The following is a 24,057-nucleotide window of genomic DNA, read 5'->3' on the forward strand; positions in this document are numbered from 1 at the left end:
TTGTCTGTGATGTGTACGCCGAGGAACTTAAAACTTTCCACGTTCTCCACTACTGTCCCGTCGATGTGGATATGGGGCTGCTCCCTCTGCTGTTTCCTGAAGTCCACGATCATCTCCATTGTTTTGTTGACATTGAGTGTGAAGTTATTTTCCTGACACCACACTCCTCCCTGTAGGCCGTCTCGTCGTTGTTGGTAATCAAGCCTACCACTGTAGTGTTGTCTGCAAACTTGATGATTGAGTTGGGGGTGTGCATGGCCACGCAGTCATGGAGGAACAGGGAGTACAGGAGAGGGCTGAGAACGCACCCTTGTGGGGCCCCAGTATTGAGGATCAGCGGGGTGGAGATGTTGTTACCTACCCTCACCACCTGGGGGCGGCCCGTCAGGAAGTCCAGGATCCAGTGGCAAAGGGCGGGGTCGAGACAAAGGGTCTCGAGCTTAATGACGAGTTTGGAGGGCACTATGGTGTTAAATGCTGAGCTGTAGTCGATGAACAGCATTCTTACATAGGTATTCCTCTTGTCCAGATGGGTTAGTGCAGTGTGCAGTGTGATTGCTATTGCGTTGTCTGTGGACCTATTGGGGCGGGAAGCAAATTGGAGTGGGTCTAGGGTGGAGGTGATATGGTGCTTGACTAGACTCTCAAAGCACTTCATGATGACGAAAGTAAATGCTACGGGGCATTTAGCTCAGTTACCTTCATTTTCTTGGGAACAGGAACAATGGTGGCCCTCGTGAAGCATGTGGGAACAGCAGACTGGGATAAGGATTGAGTGAATATGTCCGTAAACACACCAGCCAGCTGATCTGCGCATGCTATGAGGACACGGCTGGGGATGCCGTCTGGGCCGGCAGCCTTGCGAGGGTTAACACGTTTAAATGTTTTACTCACGTTGGCTGCAGTGAAGGAGAGCCCGCAGGTTTTGGTAGCGGGCCGTGTCAGTGGCACTGTATAGTCCTCAAAGCGAGCAAAGAAGTGGTTTAGTTTGTCTGGGAGCAAGACATCGTGGTCCGCGACGGAGCTGGTTTTCCTTGCATTTAAGAGCAGTTGGAGGCCACTGAAGGATAGTTGTATGGCATTGAAGCTCGTCTGGAGGTTAGTTAACTCAGTGTCCAAAGAGGAGCCAGAAGTATACAGAATGGTGTCACCTGCGTAGAGGTGGATCAGAGAATCACCAGCAGCAAGAGCGACATCATTGATGTATACAGAGAAGAGAGTCGGCCCGAGAATTGAACCCTGTGGCACCCCCATAGAGACTGCCAGAGATCCGGACAACGGCCCTCCGATTTGACACACTGAACTCTATCAGAGAAGTAGTTGGTAAACCAGGCGAGGCAGTCATTTGAGAAACCAAGGCTGTTTAGTCTGCTGATAAGAATGTGGTGATTGACAGAGTCAAAAGCCTTGGCCAGGGCAATGAATACAGCTGCACAGTATTGTCTCTTACCGATGGCGGTAATGGTATCATTTAGAACCTTGAGCGTGGCTGAGGTACACCTATGACCTGCTCGGAAACTAGATTGCATAGCGGAGAAGTACTGTGGGATTTGAAATGGTCGTGATCTGTTTGTTAACTTGGCTTTCGAAGACCTTAGAAAGGCAAGGTAGGATAGATTATAGGTCTGTAGCAGTTTGGGTCTAGAGTGTCTCCCCCTTTGAAGAGGGGGATGACCGTGGCAGCTTTCCAATCTTTGGGGATCTCAGACGATGCGGAAGAGAGGTTGAACAGGCTAGTAAATAGGGGTTTCAACAATTTCGGCTGATAATTTTTAGAAAAGAGAGTGTCCAGATTGTCTAGCCCTGCTGATTTGTAGGGGTCCAGATGTTGCAGCTCTTTCAGAACATCAGCTATCTGGATTTGGGTGAAGGAGAAATGGGGGAGGCTTGGGCAAGTTGCTGTGGGGTGTGCAGGGCTGTTGAACAGGGTAAGGGTGGCCAGGTGGAAAGCATGGCCAGCCATAGAAAAATGCTTATTGAAATTCTCAATTATTGTGGATTTATTGGTGGGGACAGTGTTTCCTAGCCTCAGTGTCATGGGCAGCTGGGAGGAGGTGCTCTTATTCTCCATGGACTTTACAGTCCCAGAACCTTTGGGAGTTTGTGCTACAGGATGCAAATTTCTGTTTGAAAAAGCTAGCCTTTTCTTTCCTAACTGCCTGTGTATGCTGGTTCCTAACTTCCCTGAAAAGTTGCAGGATGTTTTTGTGCTGGCCAAGGGCAGTCAGGTCTGGAGTGAACCACGGGCTATATCTGTTCCTGGTTCTACATTTTTTGAATGGGGCATTCTTATTTAAGATTGTGAGGAAAGCACTTTTAAAGATTAACCAGGCATCTTCTACTGACGGAATGAGGTCAATATCCTTCCAGGATACCCGGGCCAGGTCGATTAGAGAGACCTGCTCTCTGAAGTGTTTTACTAGAATCTGATACATGATACTAGAGGTGTTTTACTAGAATCGGATACGTGATACAATAAGTGTTTTACTCTAATCTGATACATGATACTAGAAGTGTTTTACTCGAATCTGATACATGATACTAGAAGTGTTTTACTCGAATCTGATACATGATACTAGAAGTGTTTTACTCGAATCTGATATATGATACTAGAGGTGTTTTACTCTAATCTGGCACATGATACTAGAGGTGTTTTACTCTAATCTGATACATGATACTAGAAGTGTTTTACTCGAATCTGATATATGATACTAGAGGTGTTTTACTCTACCGGTAATCTGATTCATGATACAAGAAGTGTTTTACTCTAATCTGGCACATGATACTAGAGGTGTTTTACTCTAATCTGATTCATGATACTAGAGGTGTTTTACTCTAATCTGATTCATGATACTAGAGGTGTTTTACTCTAATCTGATACATGATACAAGATGTGTTTTACTGTAATCTGGTACATGATGTGTACGTCCTTCTGGGTTTGGGACTGACAGTGTGTCTAATCATAGCAGTGTGTGTGTGTGTCTAACCAGAGGGAATGCGTGGGATATCTTTCCATCGGGAGGTAACTTGGCTCCGAAGCCGTAGGCAGGAAAGAGCTTGTCACTGTCATAGTCCTGGATGATGTCCCCTACAGCCTTCAGGGCCATGGCATACGCATTCATCTGGTACGGGTTCATGTAGTGGAGGGAGGTGGGCTGAGACGGGTCACCTGTCACATAGCACAAATTCAACGAATCAAAATTATTTTATAAAGCCATTTTTACCACCAGCAATTTTCATAGTGCTTTACAGATACCCATCTTAAAACCCCAAAGAGCAAGCAGTACACAGCCACAGTGGCTAGTTAAAACAGACACACAAATAGCTACAACTGAAATGAAGCTAGATCCATGTCTGATCCCTGCTGATGCATGTAGTTACCTACAGTATACCCCTGTTATTTAATGTGCATAAATGACCTAAATATACTGTATACACAAACTTATGTGGAGACCACTTAAAGTTAGTGGATCCTGCTATTTCAGCCACACCCGTTACTGACAGGTATATACATTCGAGCACACAGCCATGCAATCTCCATTGACAAACATTGGTATTAGAATGGCCTTACTGAAGAGCTCAGTGACTTTCAACATGGCACCATCATAGGATGCCAACTTCCCAAAATCGTCTGTCCTCAGTTGCAACGCTCACCACCGAGTTCCAAACTGCCTCTGGAAGCTACGTCAGCATAAGAACTGTTCGTCGGGAGCTTCATAAAATTGGGTTTCCATGTCAGAGCAGCCGTACACAAGCCTAAGATCACCATGCGCAATGCCAAGCATCGGCTGGAGTGGTGTAAAGCTTGCCGCCATTGGACACTGTAACAGTGGAAATGCATTCTCTGGAGTGATGAATCACTCTTTACCATCTGGCAGTGCCAACGACAATACCTGCCCCAATGCATAGTGTAAAGTTTGGTGGATAATAAATAATGGTCTGGGGCTGTTTTTCATGGTTCAGGCCCCTTAGTTCCAGTGAAGGGAAATCTTAACGCTACAGCATACACTGCCATTCCAGACGAATATGTGCTTCCAACTTTGTGGCAACAGTTTGGGGAAGGCCCTTTCCTGTTTCAGCATGACAATGCCCTGTGCACAAAGCGACGTCCATACAGAAATGGTTTGTTGAGATTGGTGTGGAAGAACTTGACTGGCCTACACAGAGCCCTGACCTCAATTCCATCAAACACCTTTGGGATGAATATGAATGCCGACTGCAAGCCAGTCCTAATCGTCCAACATCAGTGCCCAACCTCACTAATGCTCTTGTGGCTGAATGGAAGCAAGTCCATGCAGAAATATTCCAACATCTAGTGGAAAGCCTTCACAGAAGAGTGGAGGCTGTTATAGCAGCAAAGGGCGGACCAACTCCATATTAATGCCCATGATTTTGGGATGAGATGTTCGACAAGCAGGTGTCCATACTTTTGGTCATGTAGTGTAATTAGTATGCATTTGCATTTGAAATTCATCTACTGTGTGTTTAAATGTTTTAGATGGCCAATGACCGCCCTGAGCTCCACTTACCATTAGAAGCAGTGAAGTCGATGGCTACTGTGAAGTTGAGTTGTGTCCTGTTGGGAAAGAAGGGGTTGAAAATCATTAAAAAGATAAACTTGATCCAAATTAGAATACTGCCCTCTGAGGACCAAACCTCTTCAACCAGGACGTTGATCAATAGTTTATTGAGTAGTTGTTATATTACTCTTGCCATGACCCTAATTGACTAACTGGTTAGATGAAGCAATGTGAGTTCAAGGCCTGTAATCACAGGGGTTCCCAAGCTGTTTATCCACACAGGCATAGGCTTAATTGACCCTGGGCTAATTAACATTCCACTCACCCGCCTCGGATGAAATCCACAAACGTATATTCCGACTCCACTTTGAAGGACAGCAGTGTTACCTGATGATAGTAGTGATGGGGGCAGGGGGAGGGGGGGGGGGATAGTATGATGACAATAGTGACCCATATAAATCATTACAATGTTGAAGCTGACAGGCAGATAAGCAGAATGTACTTACCGTGCCAGATAAGTACTTACCGTGCCAGATAAGTACTTACCGTGCCAGATAAGTACTTACCGTGCCAGATAAGTACCTACCGTGCCAGATAAGTACCTACCGTGCCAGATAAGTACCTACCGTGCCAGATAAGTACTTACCGTGCCAGATAAGTACCTACCGTGCCAGATAAGTACTTACCGTGCCAGATAAGTACTTACCGTGCCAGATAAGTACCTACCGTGCCAGATAAGTACTTACCGTGCCAGATAAGTACCTACCGTGCCAGATAAGTACCTACCGTGCCAGATAAGTCCTTACCGTGCCAGATAAGTACCTACCGTGCCAGATAAGTACCTACCGTGCCAGATAAGTACCTACCGTGCCAGATAAGTACTTACCGTGCCAGAGTTAATGTATTTCTTTTTCTTGCCCTTCTTTTTCGGATTTAGAACCTGGTTTATGAAAAATAAAAGCATGGATAAGAAAACACAGTAAGTAGTTATTTCAAAAGCAATATGAACTTAAAATGCTTGTGGTAGATATTTTTCATAATGTGTACATGGATGTACACATCTATTCAAGGATATTCATGACAATAGTAACCACATATACTGGTATATACTGGCATTAGAAACCCCTCGACTTTTTCCACATTTTTTTTACGTTACAGCCTTATTCTAAAATGTATTAAAAAGTATTTGTCCCTCAATCTACACAAAATACCTCATAATGACAAAGCAAAAACTGGTTATGAATTTTTGCAAATTTATTTCTAAATAATCAAATAAAATATAACATGTCCATATGTATTCAGACCCTTTACTCAGTACTTTATAGACGCACCTTTGGCAGCGATTACAGCCGAAGGTCTTCTTGGGTATGACGCTACAAGCTTGGCCCACCTGTATTTGGGGAGTTTCTCCCATTCTTCTCGGTTGAACCTCCAAAGTTCTGTCAGTTTGGATGACAGAGCTTTTCAGGTCTCTCCAGAGATGTTCGGGGTCAAGTCCAGGCTCTGGCTGGGCCAGTTAAGGACATTCAGAGACTTGTCCACAAGCCACTCCTGCGTTGTCTTGGCTGTTTGCTTGGAGTTGCTGTCCTGTTGGATGGTGAACCTTCGCCCCAGTCTGAGGTCCTGAGCGCTCTGGAACAGGTTTTCATCAATGATCTCATTCTATTTTGCTCCTTTTATCTTTCCCTCGATCCTGACAAGTCTCCCAGTCCCTGCCGCTAAAAAACATCCCCACAGCATGATGCTGCCACCACCATGCTCACTGTAGGGATGGTGCCAGGTTTCCTCCAGACGTGACACTTGGCCTTCAGATCAAAGAGTTCAATCATGGTTTCATCAGACCAGAGAATCTTGTTTCTCATGGTCTGAGAGTCTTTAGGTGCCCTTTGGCAAACTCCATGCGGGCTATCATGTGCCTTTTACTGAGGAGTGGTTTTGTGTCTGGCCGCTCTACCATAAAGGCCTGATTGGTGGAGTGCTGCAGAGATGGGAGAACCTTCCAGAAGGACAACCATCTCCACTGAGGAACTCTGGAGCTCCGTTAAAGTGACCATCGGATTATTGGTCACCTCCCTGACCAAGGCCCTTCTCCCCCAATTGCTCAGTTTGGCCGGGCAGACAGCTCTAGGAAGAGGAAGAGTCTTGGTGGTTCCAAACTTCTTCCGTTTAAGAATGATGGAGGTCAGTGTTCTTGGGGACCATCAATGCTGCAGACATTTTTTGGTACCCTTCACCAGATCTGTGCCTCAACACAATCCTGTCTCGGAGCTCTACGGACAATTCCTTCGTCCTCATGCCTTGGATTTCTCTCTGACATGTACTGTCAACTGTCTGACCTTATATACACAGGTGTGTGCCTTTCCAAATCATGTCCAATCAATTGCATTTACCACAGGTGGACTCCAATCAAGTTGTAGAAACATCAAGGATGATCAATGGAAACATGATGCACCCGAGCACAATTTCGAGTCTCATAGCAAAGGGTCTGAATACTTATGTAAATAAGGTATTTCTGTTTTAAAGTTAATACATTTGCCAAACATTCAAAAAACCTGTTTTCGATTTGTCATTATGGGGTATTGTGTGTCGATTGATGAGGAAATTGTTTTATTTAATCCATTTTAGAAAAAGTCTAATGTAACACAATGTGGGAAAAGTCAAGGGGTCTGAATACTTTCCGAATGCACTGTATGCTCCTGAAAATGAACAAACATTTGTGGCTCACCTCATAGACATTAAACTGGTTTTGTCCACGTGAGAAATCTCTGTAACTTGTGGTGAACTCACCAATGAAATCATGGCTGCAGGAAAGAATAACTGACGGCATGAGACACATTCACAAAGCATTAGATATTCATGTGGAAATCAAAAAGTGCACAAAAAATACCTTCCATCTCTGTCCCAGTCATATACATCCACCTTCACTGTTCTAGGATGGGAAACAGAAGAAAAAAATATTGGAAATACCCTAAAAATTAAAGCTGACAGTCTGCACTTTCACCTCATAGTCATTGTATCATTTCCAACCCAAAGTGCTGGAGTACAGAGCCAAAACAACAACAAAATGTGTCACTGTCCCAATACTTTCAGAGCTCACAGTATTTCTTTTGTTCAACATGACCTTTGACACAACCACCATAGATCTATTCCTTCTAAAGAAAAAGGTGACATTCTGATACATGTTCATGAGAGGTAGGCTTCTGTCTTGTCAACACAACACTGACTCACAGAGACTCCATCAGCATCGTTGACAGTGTATGGTGTGGTAACGTGGTGTGAATACTCTGAGTCAATCCCAATAACACCAGTGCTGGCCCCTAGGAAACCAGGGCCGACTGCTGGCATTATTCTGATCGCCCCCAGTGACTGACAGTCGAAGTCATCATTCTGCTGCTCGTACTGTAGAGGTCCCCCATTGGTTCCCCCAAAAAGTGTCCCAATGTTTCAACGTTATTGATATCCTACAACATACCTGACCTGACGAAGGTCCTTGTGTATTGAAACGCTGTCAATAAAGGTAACTGGGAGCATATTCATACACGTTTTTTATGGATGTGCGAATGACCACAATCCTTTCACACAACATAGTCATAGATTGTCCTTCAGGCTGGGGGTGTGACTATCATTGGTCATGAAACCCAAAGCATACTGTCCCTCTGTCCTCTCCACTCTAACCTGTCATAGTCCCCATTACAGAGGGCCCTCACTGGGATGGTGAAGGGCTGCCACACAGGATTCAGTGTGTTCTTAACCACCTCCGTCTTATGACAGATAGTGAACCTGGAACAGAGTTGAAGAGAACATTACAGAGAGGAACTCACAATGTACTTAGGTGATATCACTAGCAATCACTAGAGACAATCCCAAGATGAGGACAAATGATACTCAGAGCTAGAACCGAACCCACAGACTACATTACATACTGTGGTTAAGCATAGGAAAGATGAAGATGTAGATGAAACTAGACATTACTAGGAAACTAGGACATTTCCTCGGACGCTACACTCACGTTCCATCCTCGTTACTTCTGTAGAAGACCAGGAAGGGGTCAGACTTCCCAAAAAAGTCTTTCTTGTCCAGCTTGTTGGCACACAGCTGCATGGTAGCAATGTCCTGGAGAAGAACATCAACAGAGAACCTTTGCATAGCATCTCACCGTAGCACACCATAAACAGCCAACTGGGCACATACTGTACTTGTTGAATCAATGTTGTTTCCATGTCATTTCAATGAAATTACGTTGAACCAACGTGGAACATCAAATAAAATACAATTTGATTTGTCACATGCCCCGAAGACAACTTACAAGACGTTAACCAACAATGCAGTTAAGAAAATATTTACTAAATAAACTAAAGTAAAAAATGGTCTATAACAAAATAACAATAATGTTAATCTGTCTGTAAATAACTGTTGGAAAAATTACTTGTCATGCACAAAGTAGATGCCCTAACCTTGACAAAACTATAGTTTGTTAACAAGACATTTGTGGAGTGGTTGAAAAACAAGTTTTAATGACTCCAACCTAAATGTATGTAAACTTCCGACTTCAACTGTACATTGAATTGACGTCTGTGCCCGTTGGGATATATCTCATGGGTCAAGTATAACCCTAAAGAATAGTCTTCTGGACAACAGCTCTAAAGTACAATAAATGTTCTGATCTTCAACATTTAAAGCTAGTCGGACAGCATAATAACCACAGGAAACACGTTTTTAATTGTGACTCCGATCCAACCTCCACTTTAAGTGGAAATGAAAAAGCAACACCATACACTCTTAGAAAAAAATATTATTTGGGGTTCTATATAGAACCTTTTGGTTATTTTGGTGAGATTAAAGAACCCTTTACTAAAACAGGCTTTATACAGTATATACTGTATACATACCCAGTGAAGCCAAAGAACGTTGAGGGTTCTATCCCTACACTCTTAGGAAAAAAAGGTTCTATCTAGAACCTTAAAGGGTTTTTCGGCTGTCCCCATAGGAGAACCCTTTGTATAACCTTTCTGGTTGCAGGTACAACCCTTTTGGGTTGCATGTAGAATCATTTTTACAGAGGGATCCACATGGAAACAAAAAGGGTTCTACCTGGAACCAAAAAGGGTTCTCCTATAGGGACAGCCAAAGCACCCTTCGGAACCCTTTTTTCTAAGAGTGTACCCCAGAGTGTAATGGGGATTTTAGAAATCAACAGCAAACAAAAGCTAACCCAGTCACATCAAGCTCAAATGACAGCTAACATTCCCTTTTAATTTGTTTGACATTTATGTCCATATTAATGATGCTGCTGCATGATTTCGCCTGGTCATAAAAACGACGTCCGACACCGTTAGAGCTCTATGGCAGGAGGAAGATCAAATTCAGATTTTTAAACATTGTTGCCAAGGTCTGAGATGAAAACAGCAAGGTTCATAAAAACCTGTGCTGTTGCAAATTAAAAGCAAGAAGCAGGAGAAAATAACGGTGGTTGAACCAACTTGCAAGTAGCCTATCAATAAGCACATAATTTTTCAAGGTATTAAAGTGGAACTGACAGCGTTTTATCTACTTTGCAGATATGAAACAAACAGAATCATAATATCAGTAAAAAATAACAAATTCCCAGTTTACGCTTCAAAACGAACTTTATAAGAAGTTAAAAATGTTATATTTGACAAAAATGCATTGAATTCAACTTAAATTGCGCTGCTTTTGTGTGTTCGAGGGAAAGGCTACTATAATGTTGCAGTCTGGCATCAGTTTTTAAAGCTTGACAACGAATAACCAAATGACTAAATCTGCAACAAAACACCATGCAAAGCAGAAACGTGTAGGCCAATTACAGCAACATTTGAGCAGTAGCCTAGGCTGGCTACCCAACTACAAGACATTTGAGCAGTAGCCTTGGCTGGCTACTCAACTACAAGACATTTGAGCAGTAGCCTAGGCTGGCTACTCAACTACAAGACATTTGAGCAGTAGCCTGGGCTGGCTACTCAACTACAAGACATTTGAGCAGTAGCCTAGGCTGGCTACTCAACTACAAGACATTTGAGCAGTAGCCTAGGCTGGCTACTCAACTACAAGACATTTGAGCAGTAGCCTGGGCTGGCTACTCAACTACAAGACATTTGAGCAGTAGCCTAGGCTGGCTACTCAACTACAAGACATTTGAGCAGTAGCCTAGGCTGGCTACTCAACTACAAGACATTTGAGCAGTAGCGTAGGCTGGCTACTCAACTACAAGACATTTGAGCAGTAGCCTAGGCTGGCTACTCAACTACAAGACATTTGAGCAGCAGTCTAGGCTGGCTACTCAACTACAATATATTTTGAGTGCACCATACAGCAATGCTGAATTCAACGGCACCGGTGATCCCTACAAATCAGCAGGGCTAGACAATCTGGACCCTCTCTTTCTAAAATTATCTGCAGAAATTGTTGCAACCCCTATTACTAGCCTGTTCAACCTCTCTTTCGTATCGTCTGAGATTCCCAAAGATTGGGCCTGTGTCCGGACCTCTGGCAGTTTCTATGGGGGTGCCATAGGGTTCAATTCTCGGGCCGACTCTTCTCTGTATACATCAATGATGCCGCTCTTGCTGCTGGTGATTATTTGATACACCTCTACGCAGACGACACCATTCTGTATACTTCTGGCCCCTCTTTGGACACTGTGTTAACTAACCTCCAGACGAGCTTCAATGCCATACAACTCTCCTTTCGTGGCCTCCAACTGCTCTTAAATGCAAGTAACACTAAATGCATGCTTTTAAATCGATCACTGCCTGCACCTGCCCGCCCATCCAGCATCACTACTCCGGACGGCTCTGACCTAGAATATGTGGACAACTACAAATATCTAGGTGTTTGGTTAAGACTGTAAACTCTCCATCCAGACTCACAATAAGCATCTCCACTTCCTATATCGCAACAAAGCATCCTTCCCTCATGCTGCCAAACATACCCTCGTAAAACTGACCATCCTACCGATCCTCAACTTCGGCGATGTCATCTACAAAATAGCCTCCAACACTCTACTCAACAAATTGGATGCAGTCTATCACAGTGCCATCCGTTCTGTCACCAACGCCCCATACACTACCCACCACTGTGACCTGTACGCTCTCGTTGGTTGGCCCTCGCTTCATACTTGTCGCCAAACCCACTGGCTACAGGTTGTCTACAAGTCTCTGCTAGGTAAAGCCCCGACTTATCTCAGCTCACTGGTCACCATAGCAGCATCCACTCGTAGCACGCGCTCCAGCAGGTATATCTCACTGGTCACCCCCAAAGCCAATTCCACCTTTGGTTGCCTTTCCTTCCAGTTCTCTGCTGCCAATGACTAGAACGAACTGCAAAAATCACTGAAGCTGGAGACCCATATCTCCCTCATTAGTTTTAAGCACCAGCTGCTAGAGCGGCTCACAGATCACTGCACCTGTACATAGCCCATCTGGAAACAGCCCATCTATCTACCTCATCCCCATACAGTATTTATTTATTTATCTTGCTCCTTTGCACCCCAGTATCTCTACTTGCACATTCATCTTCTGCACATCTACCATTCCAGTGTTTAATTGCTATATTGTAATTACTTTGCCACCATGGCCTATTTATTGCCTTAACTCCCTTATCTTACCTCATTTTCACTCACTGTATATAGACTTTTTGTTTTCTTTTTTTCTACTGTATTATTGACTGTATGTTTTGTTTATTCCATGTGTAACTCTGTGCTGTTGTATGTGTCGAATTACTATGCTTTATCTTGGCCAGATCGCAGTTGAAAATGAAAACTTGTTCTAACTAGCCTACCTGGTTAAATAAAGGTGAAAAAAATTCAATAAAAAAATCCATGCAGTGCAAAACAAATGTAAACATGTTTTACGTTTAAATGTTACAACAACCTACAGCAACGTTTGTTAGTTACTAAATACTTTTTGATTAGGGTCGCAGTATATTATGCACATCTGCAAGCATAGCAGCAAAGGCTGGACAAATATTACTGATCTCTTCTTTTGTTTTAATATGTTAAAACGCTGAATACAGCATCCCATGTACATCAGCGGACTTTATAAAAGGGACATATTTTTTTCAAATAAAACAAATTACCAGTTGCCCCTTTAAAATGTTTTAAATAGTGTTTGTCTGGCCTGCAAATTCATTGTGTTATTTCAATATGGTCTGTGCGTTGATTGAGTTTAACACCCCTTGGCTTGCGTATTTGGCATGGGCGGGCAGGCAAGTTCCCATTCAGTTGTTAAAAAGTGGGTGGGACAAGCATACATTGGCAGGTAAGTTCCCATTCAGTTGTTAAAAAGTGGGTGGGACAAGCATACATTGGTAGGCAAGCTGCAGAAGGACAAGCAGCCTACTATTCCCTTTTGTTTCAGTGCAATTTGGACGGCAAACTAGCTTAAACATTTTGAGAGGGTTTATCTAATATTCCCTCATTAGATTTTAGCTCATCTTGCTCTGGCTAACATTAGTTGTTGATCTTGTTGTTGTTGATGTGCATAGGCAACTGAGAGAGAGCCTACCTTTTCATGATTGTTTGATCAATAGGAATGTGAAGTTCCCAAATGTAAGTGGACTCCTGTGGTATTTACATATTTACAGAAATCCATTCAGGTGTTGTGGCTTTTGGTGAATGTGTTGTAATGATCTGAAGTCGCGCTGTGGCTACTGCCTGGAAACACACAGTCCAGTTCAAGGTGAATGATGGCAGGGCCTACTGCCTGGAAACACACAGTCCAGTTCAAAGTGAATGAGGGCAGGCCCGTGTGTGCACATAGGCCTATTGTAGCTCTGATTGGCTATGGCGCACTGGCCCATGTCTTGGACAAAACATACGTTTTTATTAGTTTTTTTTATGGCAGTGTCTATTAATTGTCCAAACGCGCAGCAGCTTTACCACTCTGAATTGCTATAGAATTTTCACAAATGCCTTTGTCATTCCCAAACATTATTAGAATTAATGAAAATGTGAAAATGACCACATCTAAGTGCTCACTTGTGAGAAAATGTCGACAAAAAAGGGTAATTTCATCCTGGGGTGTTTATTTTTTATTTTTATTTTTATTTCACCTTTATTTAACCAGGTAGGCTAGTTGAGAACAAGTTCTCATTTGCAACTGCGACCTGGCCAAGATAAGGCATAGCAGTGTGAACAGACAACACAGAGTTACACATGGAGTAAACAATTAACAAGTCAATAACACAGTAGAAAAAAGGGGAGTCTATATATACATTGTGTGCAAAAGGCATGAGAAGGTAGGCAAATAATTACAATTATGCAGATTAACACTGGAGTGATAAATGATCAGATGGTTATGTACAGGTAGAGATTGGTGTGCAAAAGAGCAGAAAAATAAAAATAAATAAATAAAAACAGTATGGGGATGAGGTAGGTGAAAATGGGTGGGCTATTTACCAATAGACTATGTACAGCTGCAGCGATCGGTTAGCTGCTCGGATAGCAGATGTTTGAAGTTGGTGAGGGAGATAAAAGTCTCCAACTTCAGCGATTTTTGCAATTCGTTCCAGTCACAGGCAGCAGAGAACTGGAACGAAAGGCGGCCAAATGAGGTGTTGGCTTTAGGGATGATCAGTGAGATACACCTGCTGGAGCGCGTGCTACGGATGGGTGTTGCCATCGTAACCAGTGAACTGAGATAAGGCGGAGCTTTACCTAGCATGGACTTGTAGATGACCTGGAGCCAGTGGGTCTGGCGACGAATATGTAGCGAGGGCCAGCCGACTAGAGCATACAAGTCGCAGTGGTGGGTGGTATAAGGTGCTTTGGTGACAAAACGGATGGCACTGTGATAAACTGCATCCAGTTTGCTGAGTAGAGTGTTGGAAGCAATTTTGTAGATGACGTCGCCGAAGTCGAGGATCGGTAGGATAGTCAGTTTTACTAGGGTAAGTTTGGCGGCGTGAGTGAAGGAGGCTTTGTTGCGGAATAGAAAGCCGACTCTTGATTTGATTTTCGATTGGGGATGTTTGATATGGGTCTGGAAGGAGAGTTTAGAGTCTAGCCAGACACCTAGGTACTTATAGATGTCCACATATTCAAGGTCGGAACCATCCAGGGTGGTGATGCTGGTCAGGCGTGCGGGTGCAGGCAGCGAACGGTTGAAAAGCATGCATTTGGTTTTACTAGCGTTTAAGAGCAGTTGGAGGCCACGGAAGGAGTGCTGTATGGCATTGAAGCTCGTTTGGAGGTTAGATAGCACAGTGTCCAAGGACGGGCCGGAAGTATATAGAATGGTGTCGTCTGCGTAGAGGTGGATCAGGGAATCGCCCGCAGCATGAGAAACATCATTGATATATACAGAGAAAAGAGTCGGCCCGAGAATTGAACCCTGTGGCACCCCCATAGAGACTGCCAGAGGACCGGACAGCATGCCCTCCGATTTGACACACTGAACTCTGTCTGCAAAGTAATTGGTGAACCAGGCAAGGCAGTCATCCGAAAAACCGAGGCTACTGAGTCTGCCGATAAGAATACGGTGATTGACAGAGTCGAAAGCCTTGGCAAGGTCTATGAAGACGGCTGCACAGTACTGTCTTTTATCGATGGCGGTTATGATATCGTTTAGTACCTTGAGCGTGGCTGAGGTACACCCGTGACCGGCTCGGAAACCAGATTGCACAGCGGAGAAGGTACGGTGGGATTCAAGATGGTCAGTGACCTGTTTGTTGACTTGGCTTTCGAAGACCTTAGATAGGCAGGGCAGGATGGATATAGGTCTGTAACAGTTTGGGTCCAGGGTGTCGCCCCCTTTGAAGAGGGGGATGACTGCGGCAGCTTTCCAATCCTTGGGGATCTCAGACGATATGAAAGAGAGGTTGAACAGGCTGGTAATAGGGGTTGCGACAATGGCGGCGGATAGTTTCAGGAATAGAGGGTCCAGATTGTCCAGCCCAGCTGATTTGTACGGGTCCAGGTTTTGCAGCTCTTTCAGGACATCTGCTATCTGGATTTGGGTAAAGGAGAACCTGGAGAGGCTTGGGCGAGTAGCTGCGGGGGGGGGGGGAGCTGTTGTCCGAGGTTGGAGTAGCCAGGCGGAAGGCATGGCCAGCCGTTGAGAAATGCTTGTTGAAGTTTTCGATAATCATGGATTTATCGGTGGTGACCATGTTACCTAGTCTCAGTGCAGTGGGCAGCTGGGAGGAGGTGCTCTTGTTCTCCATGGACTTCACAGTGTCCCAGAACTTTTTGGAGTTGGAGCTACAGGATGCAAACTTCTGCCTGAAGAAGTTGGCTTTAGCTTTCCTGACTGACTGTGTGTATTGGTTCCTGACTTCCCTGAACAGTTGCATATCGCGGGGACTATTCGATGTTAGCGCAGTCCGCCACAGGATGTTTTTGTGCTGGTCGAGGGCAGTCAGGTCTGGAGTGAACCAGGGGCTATATCTGTTCTTAGTTCTGCATTTTTTGAACGGAGCATGCTTATCTAAAATGGTGAGGAAGTTACTTTTAAAGAAAGACCAGGCATCCTCAACTGACGGGATGAGGTCAATGTCCTTCCAGGATACCCGGGCCAGGTCGATTAGAAAGGCCTGCTCACAGAAGTGTTTTAGGGAGCGTTTGACAGTGATGAGGGGTGGTCGTTTGACTGCGGCTCCGTAGCGGATACAGGCAATGAGGCAGTGATCGCTGAGATCCTGGTTGTAGACAGCGGAGGTGTATTTGGAGGGCCAGTTGGTCAGGATGACGTCAATGAGGGTGCCCTTGTTTACAGAGTTAGGGTTGTACCTGGTGGGTTCCTTGATGATTTGAGTGAGATTGAGGGCATCTAGCTTAGATTGTAGGACTGCCGGGGTGTTAAGCATAAGCATTTATGAACAGATTTGAATAAGATTTCATGTTGCTAAAATGCTGTCATCTCCACTTTAAGGTCAGCAAAGTGTATTATTTTATTCAAATACACGAAGCCAAAATAATATGATAAACTAAAGGCAAGATAAATAAAGTTTAAACATTATTAGAATAACTTACATAGCTAAACAGAAAAGGCTACTTTAATTTTCCACTTTACAAGCTAGCCAGCTAACTCTTTCAAATATATATTGTTTTATGATGTGATATGACAGATAGAGTTACAGACCCAGCCTGACATTTGAAATTAGCTAACTTTTCCTTTTATTTCAATATTTCACTGTGGAGTCAGGTGAGGGGACTAGCCTGTTTCATGAAGCCATTTGAAGACTGAGAGGAGGTTTGTATATATATGACATGATAAATAACCTATAATAAGTCTGATCCAATAACCTAGTTAATCATTACATGACTTTTAACACACCATCTATAGTAACTATCAGAGGATTTCTTTTGGCTGCTGCTGACAACGACTACATGTAAGTTGTTCTTCTAAACATAATAATTAAATGTCTGCATAGCATTTTGTCTTCATTTTGGCAGATTAACTCATGCTATCTATCGCTTCTTTTTTCTCATTATCTGGAACCAGTCAAGCAGGTAGTCCAACAGCTTAGCAGTTGGACCTGTAGCAGGAGTTGGACCTGTAGCAGGAGTTGGACCTATGGCCAAAAGGTGGCAAGTTCGAATCCAACTGTTTGTGTGAGGTCTGCTGTCAGGAGGGGTTGAGAGCAGAAGACACAATTTTGTTGTTCACTGTAACTAATGGGCAGTATATTGTATTGTAAAGAAGTAAGCCAGTGTTGACGTAGGTTATCATTCAAACAAAGAGATGCCTCCCTGGCCACCAGTTCATATTTCTAAACTACTGTATGTTTGCATAATATAATAATACATTCTAAAAATGATGCTGGTATTATTTTGTCCTTTATTCAATTGTTTATTCAATTATGTTCTTAGCTCAAAGTATTACTATTTAATAGTAGTAGCCACAATTCATAAATGGCACCATGCAGGGTTCTATATGCAACCATTCATGTTCAGTCAAGAACAACCCCTAGGTATAAAAGGGATCTACATAGAATCTTTAGGGGTTCCATTTATGAAACAAGAGATGGAACCCTTATTTGTTTCTATAAGCAACCTTTTCTTCTAAGAGTGTACAGAATTAATCACATTGCACGGAGACTATTTATTTAGCTTGAGGCTCATCAATATGTATGGCTGTTTATGGTCTGTCGGTGGTGGTGCATGCGTTGATCGGTACACTGCTCTGTTTTGGGGAGTAGGACAGGTCCCTGGGGAGATGCAACGGGACTGAAGCATGACGTGTGGAGCCACCGTAATGAGCAGAGGCAGAGGGGTCTGACAGCAAGAGAGGGCATCATGGGAAATCCCTTAGCAGCCAGTTTCTCACTGACAGAGTAGTGAGCTCCGCCCACGCTCCTCTACATTTCTAAACTGTCTGTCTGTCTGTCTGTCTGTCTGTCTGTCTGTCTGTCTGTCTGTCTGTCTGTCTGTCTGATAATAAGTCTGGCTGCACCTCTGACTGGCTGACTTACTGCAAATGTTGAAATTATATGACTAAACTCAACAAAAACAAGAAGAAGCTGTATTATGAAGCCAAGGTCAAACGTAGGCAGGAAATACCAACAATGAGCAGTGAGTCGATTATTGTTATCGATCGATAATGACAAACCTCCTGGCATTGACAACTTAGATGGAAATCTACTGAGGATGGTAGCTGACTATGGCCACTCCTATCTGTCATATCTTTAAATCTAAGAGCAATGCGTTAGTCCTCAGGTCTGGAGGGAAGCCAAAGTCATTCCGCAACCCAAGAATTGTAAAGCAGCCTTTACTGGTTCTAACAGCCGACCTATCAGCTTGCTGCTCGCTCTTAGTAAACTGTTGGGAAAAATTGTGTTTGACCAAATACAATGCTATTTCTCTGTAAACAAATGAACAGACTTTCAGCATGCTTATAGAAGGGCACTCAACATGTACTGCATTGACACAAATGACTGATGATTGGTTAAAATAAATGTATACTAAGAAGATTGTACTGTTAGATTTCAGTGCAAATCTTGATATTATTGACCATAACTTATTGTTGAAAAACCTTAAGTGGATTTCAACTTCAGCCGTGAATCCACGATATGGCTATTATCTAATAGAACATGTAGGGTTTTCTTTAATGGAAACTTCTCTAATGTTAAACTTTTAAAGTCTGGTGTACCGCAGGGCAGCTCTCTAGGCCCTCTACTCTTTTATATTTTTACCAATGACCTGCCACTGGCATTAAACAAAACCTGTGTGTCCATGTATGCTAATGATTCAACACTATACAGGTCAGCAACCACAGATAATGAAGTCACTGAAACCCGTAAGAAGGAGTCGGAGTCAGTTTTGGAATGAGTGTCCGGTAATAAACTGGGTCCTGAACGTCTCAAAAACGAAGAGATTTGTATTTGGTACAAATCATTCCCTAAGTCCTAGACCTCAGCTGAATCTGTGAATGGTATGGCTCTTGAGCAAGTTGAGGAGACTAAATTACTTGGTGTTACCTTATATTGTAAGCTGTCATGGTCAATATATATACAGTGCCTTGCGAAAGTATTCGGCCCCCTTGAACTTTGCGACCTTTTGCCACATTTCAGGCTTCAAACATAAAGATATAAAACTGTATTTTTTTTGAAGAATCAACAACAAGTGGGACACAATCATGAAGTGGAACGACATTTATTGGATATTTCAAACTTTTTTAACAAATCAAAAACTGAAAAATTGGGCGTGCAAAATTATTCAGCCCCTTTACTTTCAGTGCAGCAAACTCTCTCCAGAAGTTCAGTGAGGATCTCTGAATGATCCAATGTTGACCTAAATGACTAATGATGATAAATACAATCCACCTGTGTGTAATCAAGTCTCCGTATAAATGCACCTGCACTGTGATAGTCTCAGAGGTCCGTTAAAAGCGCACAGAGCATCATGAAGAACAAGGAACACACCAGGCAGGTCCGAGATACTGTTGTGAAGAAGTTTAAAGCCGGATTTGGATACAAAAAGATTTCCCAAGCTTTAAACATCCCAAAGAGCACTGTGCAAGCGATAATATTGAAATGGAAGGAGTATCAGACCACTGCAAATCTACCAAGACCTGGCCGTCCCTCTAAACTTTCAGCTCATACAAGGAGAAGACTGATCAGAGATGCAGCCAAGAGGCCCATGATCACTCTGGATGAACTGCAGAGATCTACAGCTGAGGTGGGAGACTCTGTCCATAGGACAACAATCAGTCGTATATTGCACAAATCTGGCCTTTATGGAAGAGTGGCAAGAAGAAAGCCATTTCTTAAAGATATCCATAAAAAGTGTTGTTTAAAGTTTGCCACAAGCCACCTTGGAGACACACCAAACATGTGGAAGAAGGTGCTCTGGTCAGATGAAACCAAAATTGAACTTTTTGGCAACAATGCAAAACGTTATGTTTGGCGTAAAAGCAACACAGCTCATCACTCTGAACACACCATCCCCACTGTCAAACATGGTGGTGGCAGCATCATGGTTTGGGCCTGCTTTTCTTCAGCAGGGACAGGGAAGATGGTTAAAATTGATGGGAAGATGGATGGAGCCAAATACAGGACCATTCTGGAAGAAAACCTGATGGAGTCTGCAAAAGACCTGAGACTGGGACGGAGATTTGTCTTCCAACAAGACAATGATCCAAAACATAAAGCAAAATCTACAATGGAATGGTTCAAAAATAAACATATCCAGGTGTTAGAATGGCCAAGTCAAAGTCCAGACCTGAATCCAATCGAGAATCTGTGGAAAGAACTGAAAACTGCTGTTCACAAATGCTCTCCATCCAATCTCACTGAGCTCGTGCTGTTTTGCAAGGAGGAATGGGAAAAAAATTCAGTCTCTCAATGTGCAAAACTGATAGAGACATACCCCAAGCGACTTACAGCTGTAATCGCAGCAAAAGGTGGCGCTACAAAGTATTAACTTAAGGGGGCTGAATAATTTTGCACGCCCAATTTTTCAGTTTTTGATTTGTTAAAAAAGTTTGAAATATCCAATAAATGTCGTTCCACTTCATGATTGTGTCCAACTTGTTGTTGATTCTTCACAAAAAAATACAGTTTTATATATTTATGTTTGAAGCCTGAAATGTGGCAAAAGGTCGCAAAGTTCAAGGGGGCCGAATACTTTCGCAAGGCACTGTATATATATATATATTTAAAACCTTTATTTATATATTTATATATATTGATTCAATGGTTGTAAAGATAGGGAGAGTGCTGTCCGCGATAAAGAGATGCTTTGCTTTTTTGACACCACACTCCACAAAGCAAGTCTTGCAGGCTATAATTGTATCTTATCTTGATTATTGTCCAGTGATATGGTCAGGTACTGCAAAACAATACCTAGTTAAGATGCAGCTGGCCCAGAACAGAGCGGCACGTCTTGCTCTTCATTGTAATCAGAGGGCTAATATCAATATTATGCATTTCCTATACATTGTTGAGAGACTCTCTTGGCTAAGAGTTGAGGAAAGACTGACTGCATCAATTCTTGTTTTTATAAGCAACAATGTATAGGAAATTCCAAATTGTTTTCATAGCCAAATTACACACAGCACTGAAACACACAATTACCCCACCAGACATGGCAACAGAGGGTTTTTTCCCCACAGTCCCCAGGTCCAGAACAAATTCAAGGAAACGTACAGTATTATACAGAGCCATTATTGCATGGAACTCCCTTCCATCTCATATTGCTCAAGTGAACAGCAAACCTGGTTTTAAAAAACAAAGAAGAAGCGACACCTCATGGCACACCGCCTCTTCTCCATGTGACCTACTTGTTGTGTGTATGTACTGACATGTACAGTACCAGTCAAAAGTTTGGACACACTTACTCATTCAAGTTTTTTTTTTATTTTGTACCATTTTCTACATTGTAGAATAATAGTGAAGACATTAAAACTATGAAATAACACATATGGAATCATGTAGTATCAAAAAAAAGTGTTAAATCAAAATATATTTTAGATTTTAGATTCTTCAAAGTAGCCACTCTTTGCCTTGACAGCTTTGCACATTCTCTCAGCACTCCATCACTCTCCTTGGTCAAATAGCTCTTATACATCCTGGAGGTGTGTTTTGGGTCATTGTCCTGTTTAAAAACAAATGACAGTTCCACTATGCTCAAACCAGATGGGATGGCGTATCGCTGCAGAATGCTGTGGTAGCCATGCTGGTTAAGTGACCTTGAATTCTAAATAAATTACTGAGTGTGACCAGCAAAAAACCCACACATTCACACCTCCTCCTCCATGCTTCACAGTGGGAACCACACATGCAGAGATTCTCCATTCACCTACTCTGCGTCTCACCAAGACACGGCAGTTGGAACCAAAAATCTCAAATTTGGACAGGATTCATCAAACCAAAAGGATACATTTCCAATGGTCTAATGTCCATTGCTCATGTTTCTTGGCCCAAGCAAGTCTCTTCTTATTGGTGTCCTTTAGGAGTGGTTTCTTTGCAGCAATTAGACCATGAAAGCCTGATTCACGCAGTCTCTTCTGAGCAGTTGATGTTGAAATGTGTCTGTTACTTGAACTCTGTGAAGCATTTATTTGGGCTGCAATCTGAGTAGCAGTTAACTCTAATGAACTTAACCTCTGCAGCAGAGGTAACTCTGGGTCTTCCTTTCCTGTGGCGGTTCTCATGAGAGCCAGTTTCATTATAGCGCTTGATGTTTTTTTTGCGACTGCACTTGAAGAAACTTTCAAAGTTCTTGAAATTTTCCAGATTGACTGACCTTCATGTCTGAAAACTTCTTAAGTGTAGGGGTCAGTATTTTCGTTTTTTTGGCTAAAAAACGTAAAAACCTGAGGAAAATCCAACAAGGAAGTGCTGTTTTTCCTGAAAGCTCTCTGTTCCATTGGATGCCTTGCCTCCATTTAAAGGGATATCAACCAGATTCCTTTTCCTATGGCTTCCTCAAGCTGTGAACAGTGTTTAGACATAGTTTCAGGCTTTTATTTTGAAAAATGAGCGAGAAAGAACCCATCGCGTCCTAACTCCTAACTGGTGCCAGCAGAGTTTTTCATGCGCAACAGCCATTTTCTCTCTCTCGCCTATGGAAGAAGCTACATTCCGGTTGACATATTAAGGATTATATATTGTAAAAACAACCTGAGGATTGATTATAAAAAACATTTGACATCTTTCTACGCACTTTACGGATACTATTTGGAATTTGTGTCTGCGATGTCGTGACAGCTCGAGCCTGTGGATTTCTGAACATAACGTGCCAAACAAATGGAGGTATTTTGGATATAAAAATAATCTTTATGGAACAAAAGGAACATTTATTGTGTAACTGGGAGTCTCGTGAGTGCAAACATCCGAAGATCATCAAAGGTAAGCGATTTAATTTATTGCTTTTCTGACTTTCGTGACCAATCTACTTGGCTGCTAGCGGTTTGTAATATTTTGTTTACTGAGAGAGATGTTCTTACATAAACGCTTGTTATGCCGAAAAGCTTTATTGAAATCTGACACGCCAGGTGGATTAACAACAAGCTAAGCTGTGTTTTGCTATATTGCACTTGTGATTTCGTGAAAATTAAATATTTTTAGTAATTTAATTTTAATTTGGCGCTGTGCAATTCAGCGGATGTTGATGAAAATGATCCCGCTAACGGGATGGGTGCGTCAAGAAGTTAAGGTAATGATGGACTGTCATTTCTCTTTGCTTATTTGCGTTGTTCTTGCAATAATATGGACTTGGTCTTTTACCAAATAGGGCTTTCTTCGTATACCACCCATACCTTGTTACAACACAACTGATTGGCTCAAACACATTAAGGAAATTCCACAAATGAACTTTTAACTGTTCATTGAAATGCATTCCAGGTGACTACCTCATGAAGCTGGTTGAGAGAATGCCAAGAGTATGCAAAGCTGTCATCAAGGCAATGGGTGGCTACTTTGAAGAATCTCAAATATAAAATATGTTTTGATTTGTTTAACACCTTTTTGGTTACGACATTATTCCATAGGTGTTATTTCATAGTTTTGATGTCTTCATAGTTTTGATGTCCACTATTATTCTATAATGTAGAAAATAGTAAAAATAAAGAAAAACCCTTGAATGACTGGTACTGTATGTGTAACTGATGACACACACACATTAATGTTTTTAAATGTATGTGAATTCATTGTGAAGTATTTTGTCTGTAACGTATTTTTCATTATGTGTCGGACGCATGTAAGGTTAGCTTTCGCTATTGGTGTCAGCTAATGGGTGGTTAGCTTGTAGGGTTAGCTTTCGCTATTGGTGTCAGCTAATGGGTGGTTAGCATGTAGGGTTAGCTTTCGCTATTGGTGTCAGCTAATGGGTATACTAATAAAAATCTAAAACTTGTCACCAAATGGATGAGATGCTCAGAGTTAGGAATTAAGGAATCTTATTAATACTGGAGGGTTTAGACAGGGGAGTTGGGGATAGTTGCGTGTGTGTGTGTGTGTGTGTGTGTGTGTGTGTCGAGGGGAGCACTACAAAGGAAAATGTTCAAATGACGAAGTGAAACATTTAACAGAAGAGGGAACAGCGAGCCAATTTTGAAAATATAGAAAATATAAATAG

General features: G+C 42.5%; 1 protein-coding gene across 1 annotated transcript in view; it reads right to left on the reverse strand.

The window, feature by feature from the left end:
- The window catches only part of LOC110531254 (copine-9-like), an 83,923-nt gene that overhangs the window by 12,716 nt on the left and 47,150 nt on the right, over nt 1-24,057 (reverse strand). Inside the window, exons 8-15 of the mRNA XM_090185317.1 lie at nt 8,530-8,633; nt 8,196-8,300; nt 7,408-7,449; nt 7,246-7,321; nt 5,407-5,460; nt 4,846-4,907; nt 4,530-4,576; nt 2,988-3,169 (exon numbers count right to left, since the gene is read on the reverse strand). Of these exons, the coding sequence (XP_090041443.1) occupies nt 2,988-3,169; nt 4,530-4,576; nt 4,846-4,907; nt 5,407-5,460; nt 7,246-7,321; nt 7,408-7,449; nt 8,196-8,300; nt 8,530-8,633 (672 nt within the window). The remainder of the gene's footprint in view (nt 1-2,987; nt 3,170-4,529; nt 4,577-4,845; nt 4,908-5,406; nt 5,461-7,245; nt 7,322-7,407; nt 7,450-8,195; nt 8,301-8,529; nt 8,634-24,057) is intronic.

Source organism: Oncorhynchus mykiss, chromosome 9 (genome assembly GCF_057628025.1).
Source record: "Oncorhynchus mykiss isolate SJ-2025 chromosome 9, ASM5762802v1, whole genome shotgun sequence".
NCBI lineage: Eukaryota > Metazoa > Chordata > Actinopteri > Salmoniformes > Salmonidae > Oncorhynchus > Oncorhynchus mykiss.